Source organism: Manis javanica, chromosome 11 (genome assembly GCF_040802235.1).
Source record: "Manis javanica isolate MJ-LG chromosome 11, MJ_LKY, whole genome shotgun sequence".
In the NCBI taxonomy this organism is placed as follows: Eukaryota; Metazoa; Chordata; class Mammalia; order Pholidota; family Manidae; genus Manis; species Manis javanica.
Window position 1 is genome coordinate 113,109,036 of NC_133166.1, and position 26,975 is coordinate 113,136,010.

Genomic DNA, 26,975 nt, shown 5'->3' on the forward strand with positions numbered 1-26,975 from the left:
CCGCTTCGGCCCTCGTCGGTTCTGGACTGTCAGCCGTCAGCTCGACTCGACTGGGCCGCTTCGTATCGGTTCGGCCCCTGTTCGGGAGGCTTCGGCTCGGCTCGGCTCGGCTCGGCGGGCCGGCTGACCTCCTCCAGCTGCGCGCTTCGGGCGGCAGCGCGGGCTTCGGGTGGCCCCGGCCGGCGCCTTCGGGCGGGCTCGGCGGAGTCCGGATGGAGGACTCGGACGCGGCCGCCAAGCAGCTGGGCCTGGCCGAAGCGGCGGCGGTGGCGGCCGCGGCCGCTGTGGCGGCGGCGGCCGCGGCCGCGGCGGGAGGCGAGGCGGAGGAGCCAGTGCTCAGCAGGCACGAGGACTCGGAGGAGGACGGAGACTCGGAGGCGGAGCGCGAGACGCGGCGAGTGACGGCTGTGGCGGTGATGGCCGCCGAGCCCGGGCACATGGACCTGGGCTCCGAAGCCCTGCCGGGCCCCGACGAGGCCGCCGCGGCCGCCGCCTTCGCAGGTAGTGCCGCCGGTCCGCGGCCCCGCACCTGCTTGCACCTGCCCTGCACGCACCCACCCCGCGGGCATCTGCCCAGCGTGCCCCTTACCCGTCTCCCACAGGCACCTGCCCGCACATACCCCGGTGACCATCCTGCCCATTCTCCCAGCACATGCCTTGCACTGACTTTGTGTGCCCTGTCGTCCCTGCACACCTGCCCTGTGTGATCATCTGGGCCTTGGCCTGCATACCTGCTCTCTGAATCCCTTTCCTTGGGTCAGCTCTTCCCCTCCTGTTCAGCACTACACACTCCTTCCAGAACCTTCTCAGCTCCTGCCTCTTGCCCTGACTGCCCTCTCCTCTGTTTGTCCTGGGTACTGCTGACACGTTGGGTCAGACGTGGATCCTGTCCTTGGGGAGCCAGAGGGTGGATTCATCTGGTAACCTGGAATCTTAAGGGCCAGCTCGGGTGTGATCTGAGTGTTGGGGAGGAAGACAGTACCCGAGGGTGCAGGTGTGCAGGGCTAGGCCAGGATGGTCTTTGGGGACAATGACTCCAGAGGCCTCAGACTCCCCTTTCAGTCTCTCGTGTTTCCCCCATTTCCTTTATGGATCTTCCCTCCCACCAACTGCATTCCCTAAATTTCCATTCCCAGAGGAAGACCCGCATGGCTGCTGGACCACATTTTGTTTCTTGCCACACGGAACATTTTTGTTCTCAAATATCATGACCCGTGGAGCTGGAACTGTGCCCCAAAGCACTCTTAGGCAGGGCTTCCCCAGACCACCATCCTGAGGAAGGCAGGGACTTTCCCAAAGTTGTGTCCCTTCCCAACTGCAGTCTCCTGAGTGGCCCTTGAGGATGTGGAGTTGAGTGCCGGAACCCCTGGAGGGTGCTGTCATCACCGTGTGGCTCAGCGCTTTTCCTGTAAGAAGCTTGGTGGACTGGGTACCCAGAGACAGCAGCTGATCCTGGGGTGTGTGGTCCTGCTTGCTGTGGGTGTTTATCCAGCCTGTAGGTGCTGCATGGGAGTCAGCAGCCTGCCCAGCCCCTCGGGTCTGCAGGCTGTCTCTCTGGGGTTCCCACACAAGCAGGAAAGAAGGCCTGTGGCACTTCAAGGGTCCAGTTTCATGGCTGGACTCTTGTTTGACATAGGGATTGTGGACCATGCCACTTTTTGCAGGCTGATGTCCTTGCACATGTTTTTCTGGATGCAGAAAAGAAACATGATGCTGCCTGTCACATCAGAGAAACGTTTTATTATATATTTTCCTGCAGAACCTTATAGTTGTGTTTTTGCATGTGTAAAGCATGAGAACTTTCCATTACAAATTCCTATAGTCAGGTGATTTCTAGGTTTAAGTAACTCAGTGGGACTTGATGCCCATCCGAGGCTACTTTCTCTGGGCAGGCAGCTTGCACCACGAGCACGTACGTGATCAGAGACCTCTGGACAGCAGGGTTCACTGGGGCATGGCGTGTAGTCTGGTAGAGGGCACAGACTGGGAGCAGGTGCGTAGTGAGGTTAGGTGAGTGGTGGCTTAATGGATTGTGCAGGACTCTTCCAACCAGGATTTTTCAGCACCTCCCATGTGCTAGGGACTGCCCTGGGGACTGGACACTTTAGAATGCCTGTGACCAAGGCCTAGGAGCATGGGGACAGGCTGTTCAGGGGTGGACCATGAGCAGGAGGGCATCACAGGTGTCTGAGTTTGGGGGAACAGTGGGAAGGTGGGGTGTGGCATGCCAGCATGGGGGATGCTGCTGGCAGGGACCTAGTGCAACGCTGCGAGGGCCGGGGTGGGCGGCACTGGGGTATGGCAGGTCAGCCATACTTTTCAGAAGGAAGAGGTGTCTGACTGTAGGTGAGGCAGGTGGAGGTGAAGAGGGAGGGAGGGGGCAGTGACCACGGGGGTGGGGGTGGACAGGAGGGGCCCCACCTGGAGGGGAGGCGGGCTAGAGGGAGGGGAATCTGCAGAGGCTATGCTGTCCCATGTCTGATGGTAGAATGGGAAGAGTGCTGACCGCAGGCGTGTGGTTTTCTCCTGGAAGGGAGTGTGAAGCCAAGTGCGTTGCAGCAGAGCCCACGGCCAGCCCAGTGTCACGTCAGCTGGGCTGCTCTGGGGTCCTTCTGCAGTAAAAGGTGCTTCTATCCCCATCTCCTAGAGGGTCTTGATCGTTTAGTGGCCAGTCTGAGCAGGTTGGAGGCATAGGCACCTGATGGGAGCGCTGAGCCAGGATCCTGGTGGGAGTCCGCTGGTTCTGACGCTGTGCTGACTCTCCCCCTGTGTTGCAGAGGTGACCACTGTGACGGTGGCTAACGTGGGTACCTCCGCAGACAACGTCTTCACCACGTCCGTGGCAAATGCAGCCTCCCTCTCAGGACACGTTCTGGTAAGATGCTCTGAACTTCAGCCGTGGGCTCCTCCCGGAACCCTGGATGGTGGCCCTGGCCCCTTGGATACCCACCAGGCTGCCCCAGGCGTGAGAAGAAGGTGCAGCAGCTGCCCTGCTTTCTGGGGGCCTTAGAGCCATGCTCCTGGAGGGAGAAATGAGGGCTGAGGCGGAAGCAGCCTGTGGAATATGGGCTCAGAGGAGGGACTTTAGGCGGCAGCCTGGGGACAGTGCCTGGACCCTCCTTGCCAGATGGCTGCAGAAAGGGGGACTTTCCCAGGACCTTTGCTGGAACTGTTGGTCACGGTTACTCTCTAACCTTGATTGCACACCTGGGACACTGTGCCCAAAAGCCAAGTCACTGTCATTGGAACAGCCATGACCAGAAAACGCACACTTAGTTCCAGCAGCAGCAGTGTGGGGAAGGGCTCGGAATGTAGTTGATTGTGATGGTGTCTGGACGCTACAGGGTGATAGCCAGGCGGGGATTTCGTGCGTCCAGCCTGTTGGCTTCCCTGCGGCAGACTGTGTCCCATCCTCCTTCCTTGGAGAGGCCGGGCAGGGGGCCGGGGGCCCAGGCCCAAGCCTGCGCTCCCTGGCTGGGGTGCTCTGGGAGCTCAGAGGACAGGAACACTCTGAAGCTCATGCTACTGGCTGGAGGCTGACGGCACGGAGAGGGGTCCCAGGTAGCCGCATACTCCTGATTGCCTTCATAAGAAAAATACCCTGATTGTCAAGTGAACACAGAGCGTCCCTGTGTGCCCGTGTGTTTGGAGTGGCCCAGGCACACGTGCAGGTGTCCTGGCTGAGGTGTATGAGCACAGGCCTCAGCTGCGGGGCCCACACTCCTCGACAATACTCACTTCCCCTGATTGGCAAGTGGCTTTTTCATGTAGGAAAGGGTCTCGCTGTGCCTCGGGTGGGTTTACCTACTCCACGGGAGAACACTGTGACACCCGGAGCGCTGGTCAGGGCAGGTGCCGGGAGGGCTCTCGCCTACCCAGGGCCGCTTCAGAGTTTCCAGATCACTGTGTGCCCAGCAGCAAGGGTGGGCCTCAGCCCGCAGGAGGGTGCCCTGTAGCCTCCACTATGGCGGGGCGTGAGGTCCCTGCAGGCCAGCAGCGGGGAGCATGGGTGGGACTCAGGGTGACGCTGAGAGGGAGTCTGGCAGGGCCTCCGCTGTGATTGTGCTGTGATTGTAGCTGTGACCTCAAAGCCCTCCCTTGAGACCTGTGACCTTGCGGGAGCTGCTCAGGTGGGTGGGAGGGTTTCCTGCATCTCAGGGTGTTCAGAAAAGTCGCCTTCCCTCACCCCTATGGGCAATCCTGAGCATTTACTCAGGGCCTTTCTTGTTCTTGGCTGTGTGTTTAGCAGCATCTTTGAAAAAGACCTGCAAGGAATGGTAGGCGTCCCCTCGTGGGTGACAACAGGGACCGCGTGTAGAGCCGCATCCCATCATGCCAGGGCCATGCCCTGCAGCCACCATTTGGGCAACTCACAGAATGTCCCTTCTGTAGTCTGGCAGGACAGCCCTTCAGATTGGGGACAGCCTGAACACTGAGAAAGCCACGCTGATCGTGGTGCACACAGACGGCAGCATCGTGGAGACCGCCGGGCTGAAGGGCCCCACCGCCCCCCTCACCCCAGGTGCCGCCCCTTCCTGCTCCAGCTTTCCAAGCAGCACGAGTAGCACATCACCAGTGTGCACAGCTTATCCTGGGGAGTGACTTACTTGTTTTTGTGGTAAATTTAGAATATCAAATGTTATTAAGTTTAAGTAGAAAAAGGGGAATTTCCCAGGGTGAGGGAGGGTTGCCCAGAGCTGAAGGGGGCGATGCTGCTCAGTGGGGATAGCCGAGAGCTGCTGGAGAATGTTCTAGAATGGAGCCAAGTTGGCCGCACTGCTGGTGACTCTGGGGCTTCCGCATCTTACTTCCCAAACGCTCTCTGCCCAGGCCCCCAGTCTCCCGCAGCCCCCCTCGCCCCCGGCCAGGAGAAGGGAGGCACTAAGTACAACTGGGACCCGTCGGTGTACGACGGCGAGCTGCCTGTGCGCTGCCGGAACATCAGCGGCACGCTGTACAAGAGCCGGCTCGGCTCAGGTGAGGACACGCCAGCCAGGCCTGCTGCCCACCCTGACCCCCTTCCCTTTGTCACCCCAGCGCCCCTGGGCTGGAGGACGCCAGGCGGTTAAGACGGGAGGTGTGGGCAGCTCTGTCCCTGGTAGCTGCCACTGAGGCCCCAGTATTGGGGCAAATGGAGAAAGCACAGGGACCTGTAGTGGGCAGGGCTGGAACATGGTTCTGGGGTCAGCCTGGCAGCCATGGCAAAGGGTTCTGGATGGGTGGCAGATGTCACGAGCTTGGCGTGGGATGCGGCTGAGCTGCAGAGGCTGTGGATGGAGGTGGTTTGGCCGAGCAGGTGGTCAGGGAGCGGCTGGGAGGGTGGCTGCAAGGCGAGAGGCCTGGTTGCTTATTGGGCGAACATGGGAGCAGGTGAGCGAGGACAGGCAGCTGGGAGCTCTGCTGGGGTCTGGGCAGGAGTGGTGGGGGCAGGTGTCACTGATGGGCATCGTTTCAGGAGGCCGGGGGCGGTGCATCAAGCAGGGGGAGAACTGGTACAGCCCCACGGAGTTTGAAGCCATGGCGGGAAGGGCCAGCAGCAAGGACTGGAAGAGAAGCATCCGCTATGCAGGCAGGCCGCTGCAGTGCCTCATCCAGGTAGGCCTGAGGTGTGCGGCCCCTGGGGGGGCTCTGAGCCCGGCACCCCAGTGCCCCTGCTCCCAGTGTCTGCTGATGTTCAAAGAGGACAATGGGATGGTGTCCTGAGGAATGTGTGAGGTGACCTAGTCGCTTCTGCCTCTCAGCCTCTTATTAAAGGCCACCCCCGCTGCCTCGGTTTGCTCATGCAGGAGGGGCTTCTGATTCCTGGGTCCTCCCAGGCTCTGTGGGTGGTGATACGGTTATGAGCCCGTCGGCTGGTCCTGCTTCCTGCCACCGGTATTGGTGCTGTAGGAAAGAGAAGTGTGAGGCAGAGGAGGTTCTGAAAGCTGCAGGATTCTATCTTCCCGGACGAGGATAAGCAGTAGACCTGGCTGCAGGCTTCTCGTGGGGCCGATAGGCGTCAGGGCTGGCCTCCTGCGTGCCATGGCTCTTCTCCATTTCAGGACGGGATCCTCAATCCTCACGCTGCCTCCTGCACCTGTGCCTCCTGCTGCGATGACATGACCTTGGTAAGTGGGGGGCCCTCCCTAGAGGTGGCCACTGGGTGAGCCCTCAGCCCTCCTTGGCACCGTCCCCACTCCTGGTGGGACTCCTTTGCCCCTTGTCCCTGGCACCCCTGCAGCTGGCCCAGAGCTGTGTCAGTTTCTCTGCTTTGCAGAGGCCTCACATGTTGCCCGTGGCGGGCACGTCAGAGGAAATATCCTTAAGTGATGGAAAGTTCCTATAATATCACCATCTCAACCCCAGAGCCACATCATATATATATATGATATATATATATAAATTTTTTTATGGTTACAGTGAATGTATATGTGTCTTTTATATTCTGCTTTTTTAAAATTTATATCATGAAAATACTATACTGAACTTATTCATACATAGAGCTTTTAATGTGTTTTGAAATGCTTCCTTATCCCGAATTCTCAACTGTTTCAGGATGAATGGATATTCCATTGATTTTAACATATAATGCCGTGTAGCTTTCCGAAGCATTCAATATTATTTAGAATGTTTAAAGCACTGAATGAGATTTCTTCTCTTCGAGTGCTCACCTGGTTAATGATCAGGAGATAGGATGAGGCGGAGAAGAGTCCGTTAGAGAGACGTGATGTTCTTGGCTGGGAAAACTAAATGAATGTTCAGGAATTGTTTAGTTGATGTAGCCCCTAAATGTGATTACAGTGAAATAACCAACAGGATATTTTTGAGAAGGTAAAATATAGTTCACTTAGAAAAGCTGATAGGTGAGGTTCTCAGAGATCTGTGGAGTAGAAGGCAGGTCAGAGGGAATTGGTTCCACTGGGGAGCTTACAATGAGTGGCAGAATCATTCATAGTCACTCCAGAACACTGAAATCCTTAACTGTGAATCTGACAGAACATGCACAGAACTTGTACTGAAAACTAGAAACTGCTGTTGGAAGAAACCAGGGGAGCCAGCCCGTTGGGAGCCACATGTGGACAGTGTGTCTGTAGCTGGGAGCCACACGTGGAGGGTGTGTCGGGGGCTGGAGACCCCCCACAGTAAAGATGGCAGTTCTTCCTGAATTGACATTTCCTACAGAGCCCCAGCAGGGTTCCTCATAGACATAAACAAGCTGATCCTAAAATTTGTATGGAAAGGGGAAGGAAGTAGAGCCGAAGTAGCTTTGAGGAAGAAGATTAGAATGGGAAGAATCATGGCTGGACTTTAAGATTTGCTACATTGTTACCGTGATGAAGACCACGTGGTACTGACAGAGGGAGAGACCCCAGATCCAGGGAGAACACTACACAGGCCACTAGTGGTATTGGGACAGTTGGACATTCGTGGGCACAGGAACTTACTAACGAATTCAAAATGGATCACAGGTCCAAATTTATCCAAAACATAGAACTAAAATTTTTAGAAGAAAACTCAGGGAATGTCTTTGTGACTCTGACTTAGACCTAGGGTTTCTCAGACATGAAACCAAAGGCCCAGTCCACAAAATAAAAAGTCCATTGGACTGCATCAAATATTAAAATTTTGGCTTCCACCTCAGGAGTGGTGGTGTGATGAGATCTGTGGACCAGCTCCCCAGGGAAATAACTGTTAACAGTGAGGATTATAAAAGATCAACCACTTGAGGTGTTGAGATTGTCCAGACACACCGTAAATGAAGGATTATTTAACCAAGAAAACGTACTGCATCTCAGAACAGGGCGCATTAGAGCCGGGGCAGGCCCCCTCCTTGACCCCCCAGCTCAGCGTAAAGGACGCCCCTCCCCATGGGCGTGCCCAGCTGCTGGCTCCTCCCACACAGCCCCCAGGCGAGGCGTGTTGCTGGGAGGGCCAGTCAGCATTTCCTGCCTCCACCCTGCTCCTAGTTGCAGAGCTGCACTCCAGGCACCAGAGAGGAGAGACTGGGGGCTCCCCTTCCCTCACCAGTCTCTTCTCCGAGAGCAGAGGCCTCACTCGGCACAGCAGGGTGGGGAACCGTGGCCACGCTTGCCCATGGCCCAGCTTGCTTGGTGGGTTGAGGTACCTGCCTTGAGAGGCCAGCCAAGAGGACCAGAGACCACCGCCCCTGCCGGAGCCCTGCGCACAAAGCGGGGCTGCCACCTGAGAGACGGGAGCGCCATCCACCCCCAGCCTGGGACAGCGCATGTGGGAGGCAAGCTGAGCGTCTTGCGGGACGAGAATGGAGCCCCTGCTCAGGGCACCCCGAAGTGATTTGGGGATGGGGGCTGTTTGCACAGGGTGTTGTTGGAAGCAGCAGGCAGCCTCCTGGGGAGTGCAGACAGCTCCGGGTGGCCGCCCACAGCCAGGAGGCACCGTGTGTGTGCCCAGGCTGTCTCGGATGGCAGGGGCGCCCACCTCACGCTGTGGGGAGACTCTAGGGCAGGGTTGTGCCAAGCCCCAAGCACATCAGTCCGTGAGGAGGACGTCTTGTCCATGCTATACAGCACCTTACTTGAAATGCCTGGTTTTCAACAAAAAGTTGTAAGATGTGCAAACAGGAAAGTGAGCCAAACGGAAGAACCAGATGACAGATGCTGCCCCTGGGGGTCTGCCAGGCAGCTCACAGACAGCGGCTCCCAAGTGCCTTCTCTGCTGCCTGTTGCCCAGGGGAGCCACGTGCAGAATTGGCAGGAGTCTGGTCTGCACGCGGCCTCCCCAGGACCCTGCAGGCAGACTGGAACCACACAAGTGTGTTTGGCCACAGCCCCGAGATCCCAGTGCTGACCTGGGCCTGCTGGGAGTCCCTGGGCTGCTGGCAGCAACCGTCTTCTCTCCTGCGCTCACACGGCGGAGGCAGAGTGCTCTGGCATCCCCCATGAGGACACTGCACCCTCGGGTCAGGCCCCCTCCCGTGGCCTGTCACCTGTTGTCACCGCCTCAAACTCAGCCACATGGGGTTAAGAGCCTCAACACACAAACTTTGGGGACACCGTTAAGCCTGGGTGTGAGGTCGAAGTCCCAGCAGACAGAGAATGTCTAGGAGAGACAGAAATCACAAAAAAGCAGACAAGGGGGCCGAGTGGCTTCCTGGCCCTTATGGCAGTCGGGCCAGTGACCCTGTGCAGCAGCAGCGGCAAGTTGGGGTGTCTGCTGTGCACAGCCGTGCCCTGAGGCCTTGGGAGGTGCCGTCAGTGGGCCTTCTCTGCAGGGACTCCATGCCGTCTCTGCTTTGTCGTCACTGGTCCTATCAGGGTCATCAGGAATGCCATGGGCCACCTTCCCTGGCATCTGGGTGAGGCGTTTGCTGGCAGGTTCTCCCAGGCCCCCCTCTCTTTGTTTCCCACTTGTCCTCTGGGAGTTCCTGTAAACTCAGCATGTGGACAGTGCTTTTTCTTGTCTTGCGCTGTCATTCTTTTTGGAAGTGTCTCCTCTGGCACCGCAAGGACTTGGTGTTAAAGGAAGGTGAGATGTTTCCGCACAGCTTCCCGTCTGGTGTTCTCGCTATGTCACCTTCGCAGCCACAGATGATGCCACAGGAACAGGAGGCCGGCAGCCGCATCCATCCCAAGCATTTCCTTCCGTGTCCCTTTGCTTTTCCCCAGAGCGGTCCTGTCAGGCTCTTTGTCCCCTACAAAAGGCGCAAGAAGGAGAGTGAGCTGCCCACGACACCCGTGAAGAAGGACTCCTCCAAGAACATCACACTGCTTCCCGCCACGGCCACCACTGCCTGTGAGTCCACAGAGCAGGGCCTCCCCTCATTTGTCTGGCGTTGGGCGTGTCATCCTGTCACGGTGAGCCCACGGCACCCTTCCTGCCACCTGCCTGGCGGGCTCGTCCGCCTTGTTCAGGGCAGAGTGTAGCGCTGGGCATGCGGCCCACACTCAGGAGGGCCTCCCAACTCTTTCGCTCCTTGGGGTGCCCTTGGCAGGATTTCACACTCAAGCCAAGATGGGGACCTCCTCATCGGGGCCCGGCCTTCAGGGTGGGCCTCCGCGTTTGCACATCCTGATGTGCTTTCGGTTTCAGCAGCTGAAAACATACCCTGTATGTGTAAGACCGAGGCAGGCGTCTAGGAGAGGGGAACGCAGACAAAGGAGAATCTGGCTCTTTTAAACTGCAAAACGGAGAGAGGTGGTAATGGGAATGTACCAGCAGTTAACACACGTGGCAGAATACAGGAAAGATACGTGATAGATACTTAGTTGGAAGCCCTAAAGTTGAATTTCCCAGTTCACAGAGAAGCATTGGCTGTCTCACCCGAGTCCCATGGGGGGTGAATAAGGGTGACCTGTCTGCCAAGAGGCGATGGACTCGCAGAGATGCAGCGGGGCGTGGCAGTTCTCCGTCTTCAGCATCCATGAAAACCTGCTTTGTGATTCACGCGCAAAGTAGTTCTCAAATTCCTTTAAAATTTTCCTGTATTTTGTGTTCCGACTGTGCAATCCATTCCCTTATCCAGAGTTGAGCAGTATAAGCACATGCGGTAGCAAGTGTCCCCGTGGGCCTGGGGTCCTCGGCCTGCCGGCAGGAGGCAGGAGCTCTGTTTGGCTCCAGCCCCAGGCTCCCAGGGCTTTCTGACCTCTGAGGGCTGAGCCACCACCCGGCTGTGTCATGAAAAGGCTTTTGCTTCTCCAGTCACCGTGACCCCCTCAGGGCAGATCACTACCTCCGGCGCACTGACCTTTGACCGGGCGTCCACCGTGGAGGCCACCGCCGTCATCTCAGAGAGTCCGGCCCAGGGCGATGTCTTTGCTGGGGCCACAGGTGAGTGTCTCGGCACCTGCCCCACGTGGCTCATGCGCACTGTACCCTGCTGAGTCGGATTGTGGGTGGCCCCGTGTTCTCAGGAGCCTGCCTGGTCAGGCGGGGCTGGTGGGCGTGGTTGGGTGTGGCAGAGACCACGTGACCTGGGAAGCTGGAAAGCCTTGCAGAGCTGACCAGCCCCCATGCTAGACCAGCACTGTCTGTGGTGTGTATTGTAAATATTCTCGTAACCACATCATGAAAGTAAAAAAAACAGTTGAAGTTAATTTTTGCATTATGTTTTATTCCACCCAGTGTATCCCAGACATTGTCTTGCAACAGTTCAGACTCACCCTGTTTCTGGGGCTCGGGAGCCACACATGGCCAGAAGCCTATTGGGTGGTGCAGCTGTGGGCAGTCTGAGGTCTAAGATCTGTGCAGCCACCCTGGGTCTCGGCTGTCTCGCCCCTTTCCTGATAGTTCAAGAAGCAGGGGTGCAGCCCCCGTGCAGGGTCGGCCACCCGGAACCCCACTACCCAGGGTACCAGGACAGCTGTCAGATCGCACCGTTTCCAGAAGCTGCACTGCCAACGTCTCATCCTAAAATAGGTCAGTGTGAGAGGGCTCACTGCACATGCAGGTTGTTACCCTCAGACCTGCTTCTTACGGAAGAATTTCTAAGCGAAGTTGGGCCTGTTTGGGTTTTTGTGCCAACGTTGCAGTGTAGGGGCTGGCAGAGCAGGCCGCGGCCTGTATCTGTGACATAGCTGCTTCTGCACGGCCACGCTGCACAGCGCCCTTCCCACGAGGGCTGTTTGCAGCCTGTCTGCCCCGTGGGGATGCGTGTTCCCAGGCAGGGCCGTGGTCTCTCCGTGTCTGGTGCAGGAGTGAGTGGCATGCGCCCGGCCTTAAAGGTAACGATGGCGTCAAGGCATGTGTGCATTCTGTGGATTTTCATCTCACTGCATGTTTTGGACACTTTTAAAGGGAGTGTCATAGTCCTCACTGGTGGATGTTTATGTTTTTACGTTTATATTTACAAGGTAGAAACTTGTTCCCAAGTCCTACAGAAACATCGCCTTCCCAGTCTCACGTGCTTGTGTCCTGATTCTCTGCTGCCTCTTTAAACTCCTTCCATCCTGCAAGCTTACTAGTCGGCTGCCTTCCCTATGGCTTGTCCCACACTGGCCTGGGGTGAGCCCCTTGGCTGGGTCTTGTCCCTGGTAAATCTCCTGGGCTTGGGGCCGGCTCCTCAGCCCACCACCACCTGCACACTGGCTGTGGTGTGGACTCGCGGGTTCCTGTCTTACTCAGTGGGTTGTGACTTGCTACTGTCGGAATTTTATGCCGGAATACCACAGATGTGACCCGCAGGAGCCCGCCCAGTTGCTGCTGCATTCTCTGTCCTTGACTTGCCCTCTTTGAGCACTTCCTCCAGGAGTCCCGACCCTTTGGGAGGCAGGTGGTGGGCGGGAGCTGTATTGACTGCATCCACAGACCTCCTGTTGGGGTTCAAAATGGGCCACGGCGTTTTTCCTGGAAGGCCAGATGTTAGACCTTTAACAGCACACTCCCGTGTTAACCATCGGCACACTCTCTGCTGGTGGGTGTCTCTGTCCCAGGCCCTCTGTGGGCAGAGGTGGGAGGTGTGCATGCCTGCACATGTGTCTGTCTACATGTGTGGAGTCCCCAGTTCCTGCCTCCGACCAAGGTTCCTTCTCGCTTCCTCCCTTTCATGGTTTGACTTCCTGCAGCCTGGAGAACCAGGCCCCACCACCTGCATCCGTTCCCCATGAGAGTGGCCACAGGTGTCCAGGACGTGCAGCCGGGAGCTGCTGATCCTTTTGTCTGGCTCAGGGTTCGTGCAGTCTGATGTGGAGCCAGCCTCGCCCGTCTCTGTCCTCACGGGCAGGGAATGCTTTGGGGCACCCCACAAACGTGCTGCCTGTGAACATCTGGTTCCATCCTCACTCGGACACATGTGGCAGGCTTGGCAGGTGCCCTCGGTGTTGGCATTGGGAATCGTCAGTGTGTTCAGAACGCCTCCCCACCTCTGGAGCATTCTCTGAGGGGTTCATGTGCCGTTCATGCCTACTGATAACTGGCTACCCTGTGCTCCAGCACTGATGGGAAATTTTAGTGGTGGGAGCTTTGAAGCTAGGAAACGTATTAATTTTGTGTGTCGTTTTGCTTCCCAAACATTCTAGTGTTGACTGCCCTGCCGGCCCTGGCCGCACCCCCCTCCACCCCTACCAAGGCTGTCTCTCCTGCGGTGGTCAATGGGCTGGAGATGTCGGAACAGCGGAGTTGGCTGTACCTGGAAGAGATGGTCAACTCCCTGCTCAGCACAGCACAGCAACTCAAGACGTTGTTTGAACAAGCCAAGCAGGCCAGCTCCTACCGAGAAGCTGCCGCGGCCCAGGCCAGAGTCCAGGCAGACGTTGAGCGGAAAGAGGTACTGCTCGCATGGGCGGGAACAGCGGGTCTGTGGCCACCAGCCCCGCCCCAGCATCCACTGGCACCTGGGCCAGCTGGCAGTGGTTACGTTGGCGTACAGAGCTCACCCCCCACTTTCTGGGAATGGAGAACCCAGAGAACCATTTACAAGAGAAGCGTTTCTCATAAAATTGGGTAGGGGGTTGGTGTTTGTGGTTTTTGTGAATGAGATTTTTTTTGAGGGGGGGAAATGTGATTGGGGCAGATGCATAGATGCCACAGTGTGGGCACCCCGCAGGGGAGGGGCTGGGGTTCTGGGTGGTTGGCGTGCATCTGAAGGGTGTGCTGTCAGGCGCAGCTGGACATGCCCCGGCGGTGGGCATCACGTACCCCTGCAGGTTGTCGTCATGCAGTGAGAGTGTGGCTTGTATTTCAGTAAGTTTGGAGAAGCATCCTTCGGTGTGTCTGAGGGCAGGCGCGCGTCTCCCCCACGGCCAGTGCCTTCCTCATGGTGGGCTCTGCCTTCCTGCATCTTGATGCCCCGCACGCTGAGGCATGTAGTGGGTATCTCACTGCCTGCTTCTCTCACACTCTGAAGAAGCTGGGTCCTGTGCGTGGCCTCAAGGTTCACAAAGCGTTGTGTCCAAAACTGAGGGTGGAGGAGGGGCCAAGGCTAGTGGGCCGAATGCGAGTCGCCGCAGCCGAGCGCCCTGAGGAGGGCCGCGGCTCGCCCCGCGCGGGGGGCGCTGTGGGCCGCAGAACCAGGCCGAGGGGGCCCGTCCGGAGACACTTCCTCTTCCGGAGGCGGAGGATGCGCAGCAGGAGACGGGGGCATTTTTAGATTTTAGTTGAGAAGTGAGCCTTCTTAGTCACAGGAAATGTGGACTGTGGTTTGTGAACAAAAGTCAAATTGATTTTTTTCCTCCAAGTTTCTGTAAGACAAGCTGAAAAATTCCTACTTTTTATGGATTAGAGGAAAGAACTTTTCAGTTTCTTAATTTTCTAAACGATTTCTTAATGTGATTGACTTGCTTTCAAGGAAGAAAAATGTTGCTTCTTCTGAAGAGTTAACTTGAAAATAATTTCTAAAAAAGTGTTCCAAATGAGGGACAAATTTTATGGAGAAGAGAAAAGCCTGAGAGATTTGGGTAATCTCTACCCAATTACGGTAATGGTTACATTTTCAAATACTTGAGGATTTTGTAGATTTCTTACCACTTTCGGTTGCTAACTTAATTCTGTTAGGTCAGGAAATACACTCGGCGTGCTTTCAGCTCTTTGGAACTGACCAGGACCCCTGTGAGTCCGGTGTAGCTCCGCCCTCCCGGTGCGGGGCTGGGGCTCTGCCGCCTCACTCGCCCCGGTGGCTGTCGTGGTGCTCATGCCCTTCCTCGTCAGCCACCAGAGCCCCTTGTGGCTCATGTCTGGGGCCCTGAGTCCTCTTGGCCGTGGTCCACCTGGACACCTGTCTTTGCCTTTCTGAAATGCTTTGGTGATACAGAATGGGGTTCAACTGCGGTGTCCTTCCAGCACCGTGGCGATACCCTCCTGCCATCTTCTGCATCCACGGCCTTAGCTGTTGTCCGTATCCTTGATCCCCTACACATGGTGCACCTCCCTGTCCGACTGCTCCAGGAATTTCTCTGGTGTTGAGCGGTGTGCTGTGACGTGCCTGCGCGGGGCTCTCTTTGCGTGTGACAGCACCTGGGGTTTGTGTTGATCGCGCTGATGAGTGTCATGTCACAGCTCCCTAGGCACAGGCACGCCACTCCCGCCGCACCACAGCACACTAGGACACACGGGGAAGCACGGCATGGTTGGGGGCACGGGCAGTGAGGGGGGAGTGTAGGCAAGTGTGAGCAGGGTGAGCAGGCTGAGGAATGGCTAGTGGGCTAGGGGCCTGGGGTCTGCAGGTTGGTGGGATCTGACCTGGGGTGATCAGGGCAGATGCACAGATGCCACACTGTGGGCACCCCACAGGGGAGGGGCTGGGGTTCTGGGTGGTTGGCGTGCATCTGAAGGGTGTGCTGTCAGGCACATGGCCACTGTCTGCAGGAGGAGCTCACCTTGGAGGGGCAGCAAGGCCCAAAGACACGTCGGAGCAGCCGAACACAGGAAATAAAGAGATGCGGCTAGACAGTCGAGCTGCTTGGACTTGAAGTCATTTTTCACCTGGTTTGGAAGGTTTTGAGTCACCATTTCCACAAGCATCTTAAAGGCCCCTTTTCTCTTTCTGTGCCTTCAGACACGTGAGCCGTCAGCCCCGAGCACTTGGCATTAGGTCCCGGGACTCTGCAGTGTCCCGTCTGCTCTCTGCTGTCCAGGTTCGATGGCCTCTGGTGCCCCGTCTCCTCGTCCACAGGTGCTCTCTCTGTTGTCTCCCGCAGCCAGTGAGCGCGGGTGGTCGTGCTTTCCGGATTTAGGATTGTAGGCTGGAACCTGTTTGGCTCTTTAGCTTTCTTGAGTCCAACTAGGAGACAGAAATGATGGGTTATGCAGGAAGTTTACGGAGTAACTGTAGGGCACCAGGACACTGTGCGTCGCCCAGGTCTGATGGAAAGGAGCCCAGGATGAACACATTGGGAGGGGCTCTCTGTCCAAGGCTGGTGTGTAGACCTTGTGGCAGAAGATGTAGTTCACAAGTTAGCTGAGAAGTTTGCTGGTTTGGACCTGTTCTGGAGTTTCCGGACAAGCAAAAGGCAGCCCTCTGGGAGTTGCTGGAGGAGCAGCAGTCAGAAACTGGTGGTGTGGGTGGTGACACAGGCAGGAAACCTTCAGAACATGCAGAGGCTCTGGTTCCTGTGTTGAGGGGCTGCAGAAAGGTGATTGCCAGACTGAGGCTGTAGGAGTCCAGAGGGACTGCATTCTGAGCCTTGTGCCCACGTGAGCCCCAGCCTGTGCTGGGAGCCGGGGGAGCCTTACCATCATGCTCCCAGTAGGAGAGATGCATGAGGGGATGTCGCCTTCACAGAACCTGGGGAAGAGCGCCTCCGTTGCCAAGAGGAAGTAAGTTGAAGGACCCCACAGTTCTTTCATGTAGTCCTTTACCCTGTGCACATTCCCTAGCTGGCCTCTCAGCGCCATCTTTCCCTTCTGAGTCATTGAGCATTTCATTATAGCTCCTTTAAACTTCCAGCTGGCCCAACATTTGGGTCATCTCAGGGTCGTTTTCTATCGACCACTCTTCCTCTAGACTCTGGACCCAGTTTTGCTTTCTTCACATGTCTAGTAATTTCCGGTTGTTTATTGGACATTTGCATTCATTCGTGGTAGAGACTCTGAATTCTGTTGGGTTCCCTTTTCTTCCCCTGAATTGTGTTCTGGGGAGCAGTTGAGTTCCTGGCTTGCCATTGACCTTGGGGAGGCTGGCCTTACTCTTCATTAGGGCAGCTCTGTGCTGTCCTCCTCGGGCAGGTCCGTGACCCAGCAGGTGGGGAGGGTGGCTTTTCTTGGTTTTACGAGAAAGCCCAAAGTGTTTACTGCCCCTCCAGCCCAGGTGACTGCAGTCTTGGCGTTGGAGCCGCCCACGCCTGGTGGCCCTCGTGCTGCCGCGACCCTCTTCTTTCAGGAGCTGAGTCCTCTCTAGTTCCGGCCGCTTTTAATCGCGTCAGCCTTCCAGTCATGGCTTCTCTTCGTTTTCTGTGTGGCGTCTGTGGTTGTCTGAGGGCGTCAGCCCTGCACGTGCTCCAGCGGCATTACCTGGCCTCTAGCTCCACGTTCGTCTTTCTGTTTTTTCATGATACATGGGACACATGTAGCAAAAGTGGTATGCTGTTCTGTGGCCCACTTTTTATCATGTAGTTTCTACATATTTGCTGTTTTATACTTTACCAGTCCTAAGTTTTCAAGTTCTTAATTGTGCCTGGCTTTTGCAGTTATAAGCAAGGCCTTATTTTCATGAAAAAAATCAATGTAATTAAAAAATTACAGTTGTAAATTGGCTCCATAAATATCACCTGTTAAGTGGCAGGTGCTGGTGGAGTCAGTGAACCAGTATTGCTGGTTCTATAATTTCCCCCCTAGAATTAGAAGGGACTTGGGATCATTTTTAAGGGTGAGAGGGAAGCTGGATGTAAGGAAGGCTGTGGAGCCGTCCCCTCTCACCCCGTGAGGTCCGCCCCTCGGCCCGGCCAGTCTTTCGGTGAGGACAGCTTTCTGCCCAGCTGCTCTGCAGTGCGTCCCAGGAACGAAGTGAGTCGGAGGGCCGAATCGTGGGCCTCCCACAGGGACTGGGGCTGCGCACCTGCTTCCCCACAGCTGGCTGGTGCCGAGGGCTTCCGGGCCCCAAGGCCCTCCCGTCGCTGCCTGCAGCCTCTGGGCCTGCCTGCCTCCCTCCTGGGAAATGGAGCCCCACTCACGGGGAGGGCAGGGTTGGGGCACCAACACAGACATCTGCCTGTGCTGGTGAGGATGTGGGGGGAACGACGTTTAACTTTCAGTTTTACACTTTTCATCACTAAGTTTTGTGGACCTTTCTTTCACAGAATAAAATACACACACATTTCCTCCCCTCAGTAAAAATTCCAAATGACAGAGGCATGAAACTGAAAGGCGGTGCAACATCATCGAGGTGTTTTAGCCTTGCTGCGGGGTTGCCTCCGGCGAGAGGGAACATGCTGCGCTAGCGGCTGCCATCTTTTCTCAAGCGGGACAGCATATGAGCTCACGCGACACCGTTCTGTCTCACATTTAAGGGCCCAGAGCTGAATTCCTGTTGCACGAGATGCGCACCGACGTGGCCATCTGTCCCTGGCCTCTGGGCCTCGTTCCCCCAGGCAGCAGGGGCACCAACAGCGTGTTGGTTGGGGCCACCGGAGTGTCTGACGTGGCCACATTGGCAGGGTGCTCGCCCCACAAGCCTGGGCTCTGCGTTTCATTTGTGGTTTTATGTATTTCTAAGAAAGAAATACGACATGAAATCCCCTTATCTTTCAGTCTTGCTCTTTGGCAGGAGAAAGCTGAGCCTTTGTTCAGAGGGCCTGGCCTGAGCCTCCGCACCCCCAAAGCCTCCCTCACGTCCACGGCCTGAGCCTTTGACTGCGGCTGGAGCCATTGTAAGCGCACTGGCCTCTCTCTCGAGCTGGAGACGTGATATGTTCTCAGCCAGTTTTGTTCAAAGCTCAGTATGACCTAGAGGACACCCGGTGGGGTGGAACACCCTGTTTCCGTGTAAGGCTGGGTGGATGCCACCTGGCTAACATGGGGAGTCTTTCTGCCTCTGTGCTGGGGGTGCAGGCACTGCTCCGCAGGGCAGACTGGTTGGCCTGTGTGCAGCAGGTGCGGGCCGGCCACACTCAGTGCCATGTGCACTTGGCCTTGCCACATGGGGCTGACCTCTGGCCTGAGCCCCCTGTTGACCACAGCACCTGGGCACAGTTCACCTGGGATCAGGACCGATAGCCTGGCAGGCCTAGCAGGTGGTCAGAGGTGCTGAGAGGCTGCACTGGAGCATATAGACATGAGGAGGCCCACGACATGTGCTCCTAACACGCAGGTGGTGCCGAGAAACAGCCTCAGAATGAAGAAGGAGGGCTGGGCTGGCAGCGTGCCGGCTGGCCTTCACCTGGCGGGGGCTCTCGGCAGCCTTCTGCCATGATGTGAGTGATGATGTCAGGCAGCACAGACCTGGTCTCCCATCCCTGAGCCAACACCACGGAGGACAGGAAGGTCTTTTTTGTGTTTTTTGTTGGTATCATCAGTATACAATCGCATGAGTGACATTGTGGTTACTAGACTCCCCCCATTATCAAGTCCCCACCTCCTACCCCATCAGTCACTGTCCATCAGTGTAGTAAGATGCTATAGAGTCACTACTTGTCTTCTCCGTGCTGTACTGCCTTCCCCGTGCCCCCCCCGACATTATGTGTGCTAATCATAATGCCCCTTTTTCCCCCTTCTCCCTCCCTTCCCACCCACCCTCCCCAGCCCCTTTCCCTTTGGCAACCACTAGTCGCTTCTTGGGTTCTGTGATTCCGCTGCTGTTTTGTTCCTTCAGTTTTTGCTTTGTTCTTATGCTTCACAGATGAGTGAAATAGGAAGGTCTTATGCCATCAAAATGTTGCTCTTTGCCAGTGGCCCTTCTGTTTGACTCTAAGGTGGGACCTGTTCGGGCTGGAGTGGAAGCGCCCCGTGGGGCCCTTCAGGAGAGCTGGGGGCTGGCTGCGGGGGTCAAAGGTGGACAGAGCCTCACTCGTGAGTGGAGGGCAGGATGGGGGGAAGGCTGAGGGCTGCCTGCTTTGACGTTTTATTTGGAATTTAAAAAAATCAAGTGTAGCCCAGCTGAAACTCTGAAGGAGGTATTCGCCAATGCCCAGCATGGCACAGCTGTGTGATTTGCTTAGCAGAGGTTAAACGGGTGGAAGAGCAGACGCCCTGCATCAAGGCACATGGCAGCAGAAGCCAGCATCTGGCCACAGGGTCCTGGCTGACCGCCATGTGTGCCCATGCCCCAGCCCTCACTCAGCCTCCTGCTGGCCATCCCAAGAATGCCCATAGTGGGTCGGGCACTAGCTCAGCGCAGCCCCGGAGGCTGGGTCAGGTCGCTGCCGGTCAGGGTGCTGGCAGGGCTGTCCTGGCAAGGCCTCGTCCTGGCCGTAGATGCCCTCTGACTGTGCTCGCGTCAGGGAGAGCACCCAGGGGTCTTGTCCTAAAGGCACTGACCCCACCTGGGCCCAGGCCTTATCCAGCCTGGAGGCTCCACACACGTATTTCAGGGGCACGTCCCAGGCAGTGCGAGGGGCTAGGCGGGGGGCTGGGCAGGGGGCTCGTGTCCAGCCATGCCTCTGCCTCCTCTCAGGCTGTGGCTGAATTCGGTAAGACTTTTGCTGCCCCTGGAGAAACTTCTCTATTAGTTACAGACTTTGTCTCTTTTATTTAAGGTTTTTGTCATTTAAAGTAGAGGCAGGGTCAGACCAATGCTCGGATTTCCTGACGTGAGTCAGTTTTGTGAATGGAAATGTGATAAATAGAGCATTTTGCAAGGCTGAAATTCAGAACACAGCCCTCGAAGCAGCTTGTTCTGCTCAGCACACATGCACAAATAGAGACGGACCGGGGAGTTGGGGGTTGGTGGTACATCAGCAGGTGTGTCTGACTTGTTTTGTGTGGTGGCCTCATGCCGACCCGCTGGCCTGCCAGCGAAGGCCCCCGTCACCACAGTGGTACCGTGCGCTCCGGCTTGCTGCAGACCATGGCTCGCACATGTCTCCAGGTGGTGTGGACAGGGGGCTTAATGCAGGGCAGCTTCATCAGTTATACCACTAGGAGTGAGCGACCATGGACAGGCCTACTCACCTGGGCTCAGCCCTCGGTTAGAAAGGAAAGCTGCAACCCTGTACTTTAGGGGGACGGTGTGCTCCATGCGTGGGCCAGGTGCGGTGCCGGGTGTGGAGTGCATGGCAGCTGTTGCCGGAGCCTGGAAGCCCGCTCCTGACCCCTCAGGCCTGCCCGGTGTCTCTGGGGCCTGGACACAGCAGACACTCAGGAAATGTCCCCGGTGGCTGGGAACCCTGCCCTTCCTAGGTCAGGTGTTCTGTACCTGCTTAGAGATGAACTCCCCTGGGATGCAGAAAGGGTTCACACCGTGACAAGGTCCTGTCTGCACTTCCCACAGGAGTGGGAGCCCCATGTAGGCAAAGGAGGAGCTGATCTGGGAGGGGACGGATGTGGCAGGGATGGGGACGCGGTCAGCGCCTGCGGGTCCTGGGCGCCTGCTCTTCACTGACTGCCTGTGTCCTTCTTGCAGCAGTACTGTGTCAACTGCGGCCGAGAGGCCATGAGCGAGTGCACGGGCTGCCACAAAGTCAACTACTGCTCCACCTTCTGCCAGCGCAAGGTTAGCGTCCTCCCGCCCAGCCCTGCCTGCCCTCCGCCTTGCCCTCCGCTGGAGGGACTGCACTCCGGCCTGCACATGGCTGCCCTGGGACTTGAGGCAGTCAGCCCAGGCTGGTCTGCACCTGCCAGGCTCATTCCCGAAGGCCAAGGCCCACCCGCCACGGCGCCACCAGCTGTCCCCTGCTTCCTGTCCACCTGGGCCTTCAGCCTCCTCCGTGCTGTCCTCAGGCCCCATTAAAACCCTGGAAAAGGCACATGCGGCGAGTGCTGTGGCTGCCACGGCATGGGGCCGCTGCTCGTCGAGGGCCCATGAGCGCCCTGTGGTGACCCCATCCTGCCCTGCATGCCTTGTCATAGATCAGGAACACAGGTCATGGTCACAGGCACCCGGTTCTAGGACAATTAGAGAGAATACTTCCTGGAGCAGGACTGCCAGCTCGAGGTTCTAACTTCCCCACCCTCACCCAGAGAGGAGCTGAGGTGGAGCGTGGGCCCGCAGCACCGTCCTCTCGTCTGGGTGCCCGTTTGGAACTTTCCAGTCAAGGAAGGGAAGGTGTTAGGTGGACAGGTAGATAGATGCAAGCCCGGGCTTTTCTCGCCCATGCCACGTCTGCAGAAGGGAGCTGTGTTTGTTGGCACAACCCTCCCCAGCTGGGCCTCACCACTTGGCTTTCTGGAGCAGCCTTCCGAGGTCCCTGGAAACCCCCAGGAGTAGCAGATGCCGGAGGTGGGTGGGTGGCCACCACGGGCTGGTGGGGGAACCATGCCATGCCTGGAGTCTACACATGCTGAAGGCTCCCAGATGCTCTGGGGCAGCTCTGAGGTGGAGTCTGTGCCCGCTGGAGGCCCAGAGAGCATTTGGCACCCATGGGTTCTGTACCCTCCTCTGTGACCTGCTCCTCGAGTTTGCCCTCAGCACCCAGGACCCCAGGACATACACACATTTCTCTGTGTGTACAATGGTCCCGTCCTTAGACCCCTGCGGGGACAGAGGCATTGGCACGGGGCCTCTGCGTGTCAGGGCCCACGTGGTACTCTGCCTTTGGAGCTGGTCCCTGAAGCATGAGGGTGACTGGGCTCAGAGGGTTGGGCCCCCCGGTGCTGGAGATGGAGGAAGTGGAAGCCAGCCTGCTTTTGGCCTGAAGGTTCGTTAGGAGGCTTTAGCCCTCAGACTGGGCCACTGTGACCCATGCCTGGGGCCATGGAAGGGGAGCAGGGGCCGGGCGGTGCGGCTGCACGGTGGCGCTGCATGAGGCTGGAGCCGTCCATGCACAGACATGCGCAGCTTCCCCTGGGTGGGGTCACTGGGTCTGAGCACAGCGCACACCTGTGGTTTAGGTGTGATCCTTGACAAAGATGGTGTTTTTCGCTTGTGCTGTCTGCTCTCCCTTGACAACTGTTGGTTTTATTTATGTAAGTTGATCTAAAGCGAATTTCAGGACCGTAATTCTCATACTGGATCCGTAATGAATGGCAGACCGGATCTGAAGAGGCAGGGCCCAGCTACTTGTAATAGATGTTAAATGCCGACCTTGCAGCCAGGCACGTGCCCCAAAGTCCCGCTGTGTCCCCAGGGGCTGTGTGGCACTGTACAGTCGCTCAGTTGGACAAGGGTTGTGGCTTGTTTGGGGTGTTAGCCTGCATTTTTTCTGTCCAAATCCCATGAGTCGTGTGTTGCGTGTTACATCTTCATGGAGGTATAATTGACATGCCATAAAATTCACCTACTTACAAGTTGCAGTTCAGTGATTTTTGTAAATTGGCAGTTGTGCGAACATCCCAGTTTGCTTTTAGAACTTACAGAAGACCCCCTGGGGACCACGCACCTACTCCCACCTGCAGATCTGTCTTCCCTGAACGTTCCGTGTAGAGGGACCACACGACCTGTGGTCCCCTTGCACCTGGCTTCTTTCACTCAGCACATGCCCCAGGTTCATTGTTTCAAGGTGCCATCGCTTCAGCCCTTTGATGGCAGGACCCCATCCCACTGTGGGTGGTTGGCCGGCGGCCCCCACCTCATTCCTGCTGTCCCATGGCTGGGAGCATGTGTGAGAGCGTTTGGGTGGGTGTGTGCACTCGCCACGGCTACATACCTAGCAGTGGATTTTCTGGGTCACAGAGCAGCTTTGTGTCCTGAGAGGCCTTGCGGCCCCATCCTGGCTGCAGCTGCTCCCTTGGCAACACACCAGCATGCTGAGTGGTTTGAGCACCGTTTTGTAGCTTATTCGGTCGTCGTCTGTCTTGTTGGGGGAATGTCTGCTCAAATCTTGCCTGTTTTTTTAATCGCACTGCTGATCCTCCTCCTGTTGAAGGGCTTGCTCCTGTGTTTTCTTCATCATGTTGTTTGCAGGTGAAAGCCCTTAGTTTTGGTGAAGTCCAGTTTATCAGACAAATATTTTAATGGGGATCATGCTGTTGGTGACATAGTCATCTGAGAACCTTTGCCTAACTCCAGGTTAGGAAAAGCTCCTGTTTTCTTCTAAAACATTTATAATCTTAGCTGTTACATTTAGGGTCATGATCCATTTTGAGTTAATTTTTGTGTAGCTGTGAAAAGCCATGGATTTGAGCCCAGCCTGTGTGGTTTAATTATTGTATAGTTTTACACAGTCTGTTTTCAGGTAACTTCCAAGTTAAAGTTTTGTTATTTTGATATAATGATTTGAGATTTTACTTCTCTATTGTAAATTAAGCCACACATACTGTAGACACATAGGCAGCACAAAGATAATCAGCCGGGATCTGCACTTGAGTCACCTGCCAGCATTTGGGTGCCTTTGTGGCTGTTATTCACACGTGTGTTCATATTTGTTCACATCATGTCATTTTTTTACCAGACCTGAACCCGTCTGTGTCCACGCCCACGTCGCCTCCATGAACAATGTGGTCGTGCTGTCTGCCCGCCGCTGGGCCTCCTCCAGGCCCTGGTCGGCTGTGGAGAGCAATGGGTGTGGAGAGGGCTCCTGCCTCACCTGCCCTGCCTGTGGCCCGGGGCACATGGAGGAGCCAGCGTCCCGCTCGGTGCCCCACTCGGTGCCCATGTCACCTGCCCATCTGCCCGAGGGCCTTCTTGCATGGCTGGCTCCAGCTTTGCTTGCTTGTTTCTGAAATCACGAATGACTTATACCGTGGGCAGCAGCGTCTGAGGCACACGTTCCTCTGTGTGTATGATGGTCCCGTGCTTAGACCCCTGAGGGGACAGAGGCTCGGCACGGGGCCTGTGCGTGTCAGGGCCCACGTGGTGCTCGGCCTTTGGAGCTGGTCCCTGAAGCATGAGGGTGACCGGGCTCAGAGGGTTGGGCTCTCAGCCAGGACAGGGCTGAGGCCTCAGCCGGGGGGACTTCTCACTCTGCTTGAGGCGCTGCCCCGGCTAAGGGCCGTGTCTTCCTTTCAGGACTGGAAGGACCACCAGCACGCGTGTGGCCAGGCAGCTGCGGTCACGGTCCAGGCGGATGAGGTCCACGTTGCCGAGAGCGTGATGGAGAAAGCGGCCGTGTGAGGCTGCGGGGCCACCACAGGCCGCGGGCCTGCAGAGGACTTTGTGGGACGCTGAGGACGTGGGACCTTGCTGGCCAGCTTACGGCGGACTCTAAGTGGCCCGTGCCCTTGGCATGAGCTTCTGCCGCCCAGAAGCTGAGGGCGTTGGGGCAGCGCCGGCTGGCCCATGGCGCCTTCTCACGGTGCTCTTTTTTATCCCTTGGATCATGGGCGTCTGGTCTGACCCACAGGCGTGTTGTGTGCTGTAACACACGTGTACATACATGTGTCTGTCAATAAAGTTGATGTTTCCCTGCCCACCTGGACGGGCGATTCCAGCTTCAACCTCCCTGGTGCCAGGAGATGGGGGGGCCTCCACTTGGTTTGCCCTGGTCACGCAGTTCAGAAGTGGCTCAGAAAACGTGCTGAGCTGCAGGAACAGCGAGGCCAGCCTGCAGTGCTCGCCTGCAGTGCCCGCCACTGCCCCCGGCTGCCAACGAGTCAGCAGAGGCCAGGGCTCGAGGGTGGTGCTGCCCCACGTGTGGGAGCCACCGGCCGGGATGCAACAGGCTTGCTCCTGTGGCAGCTGGTAGTGGAGGCCTGTCTGTATCCCCGAAGAAACATCGTAACTGTCCCTATAGCATCGGATTAGACCCTGAGGACCCTGTGGCCACTCAGAGGCAAGGCCAGCCTGCATCCCCTCTCCCTGCTCTGAGGGACGGAGGACAAGGGGTCAAGGAGGGGCCTGCACTGGGGGGACGCCGCAGCTGGGAGTCGCTGCCGTTGGCAGTGCTGTTCCGCCAGCCGCTCATCTCCCAGCCCTGCACCCTCCCTGGGCTCCTGCTTCCGGAAGGTCCTCCAAGGTCTGCAGGGCCCAAGGCTTGGCTTTTGGGGCTCTGGCTGCAGGATGAGCTGGGAAGGGCCCGTCCTGAGGGAGGAGTGAGCACAGGAGCCTAGAGGCGCCCACGCCCAGCCCCCCGAGCCCCCTTCAGCTCCACTGCAGCAGCTGAGGACTGAGCTGGTGTCTTAACACGGGAGGAGGCTGCCCCTCTGGCATTTCATCTCCCCGCCTCTAGGGGACATGAAAGCCGAGAAGCTCCTCCAGCCCAGACGGCGCTGAGTGCAGCAGATCCAGATCGGAGCCCGGGGATCGCCCCTCCCCGCACCTTCCCCGGAGGCGCACGTTGAGAGAACAGGGGGGATCGGTGGTCACCCCTCTGCTCTCAGCCGTGTCTCCGTTGCCCTCGGTTTGCTCAGGCCAGGAGGGGCCACGTCACCCTCAGCAGAAGGGCGCCGGGGTAGGGACCTGGGCGGACCCCCCGTCTGAAAGTGCCAACAAGCAACTGCCAGCAGATCCCAGTCTGCGGCAAACGTGGGTGGAACAGCCACCTGGCAACACACCACTGTCCTGCCCACAGGCGGTGCACCCTGCCTCCTGGGAGCCAGGCTCTGCAGGGGCAGCGTGCTGGGGGAGGCTGCCATGCGAGCGCTCACTCCTTAAGACAGAGCCTCGGGACTGCACGCTCTGGGGGCGGTTTTCCAAAGGGTGTTATTTCTAAGCCTGTGGAGCTGTAGCCACGCAGCCGTGGCCACTGGGCAGCTCTGTTCACTGGGACGCTGAGGGTTCACAGCTGGCAGAGTCCTGGGCAAATGCTTCCAATGGTTTCTCCTGAGGTTGAATCCTCGGGAGACAGGCCAGGGCTGGCATCTGCGAGTCGGTGGTCAGCACAGTCCAGGCTGTCTGGGGAGCCACAGCCAGGCTGTCTATGGTGCCAGTGGCCCAGCTGAGCAAGTGGGAACTGCCCAGGCACCTCCTGGGGCCCCTGCCAGCCAGGCTCCATGTCGGGTCTGCCTTGTCCTTGTGTCCACCTGTCCCATGTCCACATGTCCCCAATATCCACTTTGCCACTGTGTCCACCTTGTCCCCAGAATCAACCTTATCCCCTGCCCTCCATGCCCATCTGGCCCCCGTGTCCACCTTATCCCTCACTGCAAGGGCTGCAGATGTCTGCCCATTGGGCTGGCAGGGACAGAGGGGGGCCACCAGTAGCTCCCAGCCTGTCTGCAGCTCAGCCCCCAGGGGAGGCATGGCTTACTGGCCTGGCGTCCACCCTCAGGAGCATGGCCAGCACAGGCCCACACACAGAATGATGGGGACATGGCCTCCTCCATGCAGGCATCCTGGGTGGGTAGGCAGAGCAGCAGGTGCCCACAGCTGGAGAGTGGCTGGTGCTGGGTGAGGCCCTCAGCAGTGCCAACCCCCTGAAGTGGGCACGGGCAGGGACCTGCTCTGCGCTGGACACAGCAGCCTCAGCAGGCGCCTGTGGAGCATGGGATGGGCAGTGGGGCACAGGTGTGGCACGTGGAACTGAGGCCAGTGGAGACCGGCAGCAGGGGGTTCAGGGCCCCTGACGTTCCGCCTGGCCCCACCAGCTCCCCTCCCTGGTCTTTACTTCACATCTGAG

The 26,975-nt window shown here is 57.5% G+C and overlaps 1 protein-coding gene across 5 annotated transcripts; it reads left to right on the forward strand.

Annotated features, from left to right (window-relative positions):
• Positions 1-28: 28 nt before the first annotated feature.
• Positions 29-24,836, forward strand: DEAF1 (DEAF1 transcription factor). Of its 5 annotated transcripts, XR_005059415.2 has the most exons (13): positions 29-501; positions 2,778-2,875; positions 4,393-4,522; positions 4,831-4,977; positions 5,456-5,595; positions 6,042-6,107; positions 9,624-9,750; positions 10,657-10,785; positions 11,080-11,373; positions 12,972-13,219; positions 20,945-21,034; positions 23,871-23,981; positions 24,428-24,836. XR_005059415.2 is itself a non-coding variant. In XM_037011542.2 (12 exons), exons 1-12 carry the CDS (start codon positions 213-215, stop codon positions 24,530-24,532), a joined length of 1,863 nt encoding a protein of 620 aa, XP_036867437.1. In that variant the 5' UTR covers positions 29-212; the 3' UTR covers positions 24,533-24,836. The 5 variants fall into 5 exon arrangements, 4 of the variants coding, with proteins under 4 accessions (XP_036867437.1, XP_036867439.1, XP_036867438.1 ...); XM_037011542.2 differs by lacking the exon at positions 23,871-23,981; XM_037011544.2 differs by lacking the exon at positions 23,871-23,981 and having other exon boundaries at positions 11,245-11,373.
• The last annotated feature ends 2,139 nt before the right edge of the window (positions 24,837-26,975 follow it).

What these genes read in the sequence shown, in the direction of transcription:
- DEAF1 (XM_037011542.2), top strand. Translation starts at nt 213, where the DNA reads ATGGAGGACTCGGACGCGGCCGCCAAGCAGCTGGGCCTGGCCGAAGCG. An exon ending in CCCTCTCAGGACACGTTCTG is followed by an intron (nt 2,876 to 4,392) that starts GTAAGATGCTCT and finishes TCCCTTCTGTAG; the next exon opens with TCTGGCAGGACAGCCCTTCA. An exon ending in TGTCTTTGCTGGGGCCACAG is followed by an intron (nt 10,786 to 11,079) that starts GTGAGTGTCTCG and finishes TATTCCACCCAG; the next exon opens with TGTATCCCAGACATTGTCTT.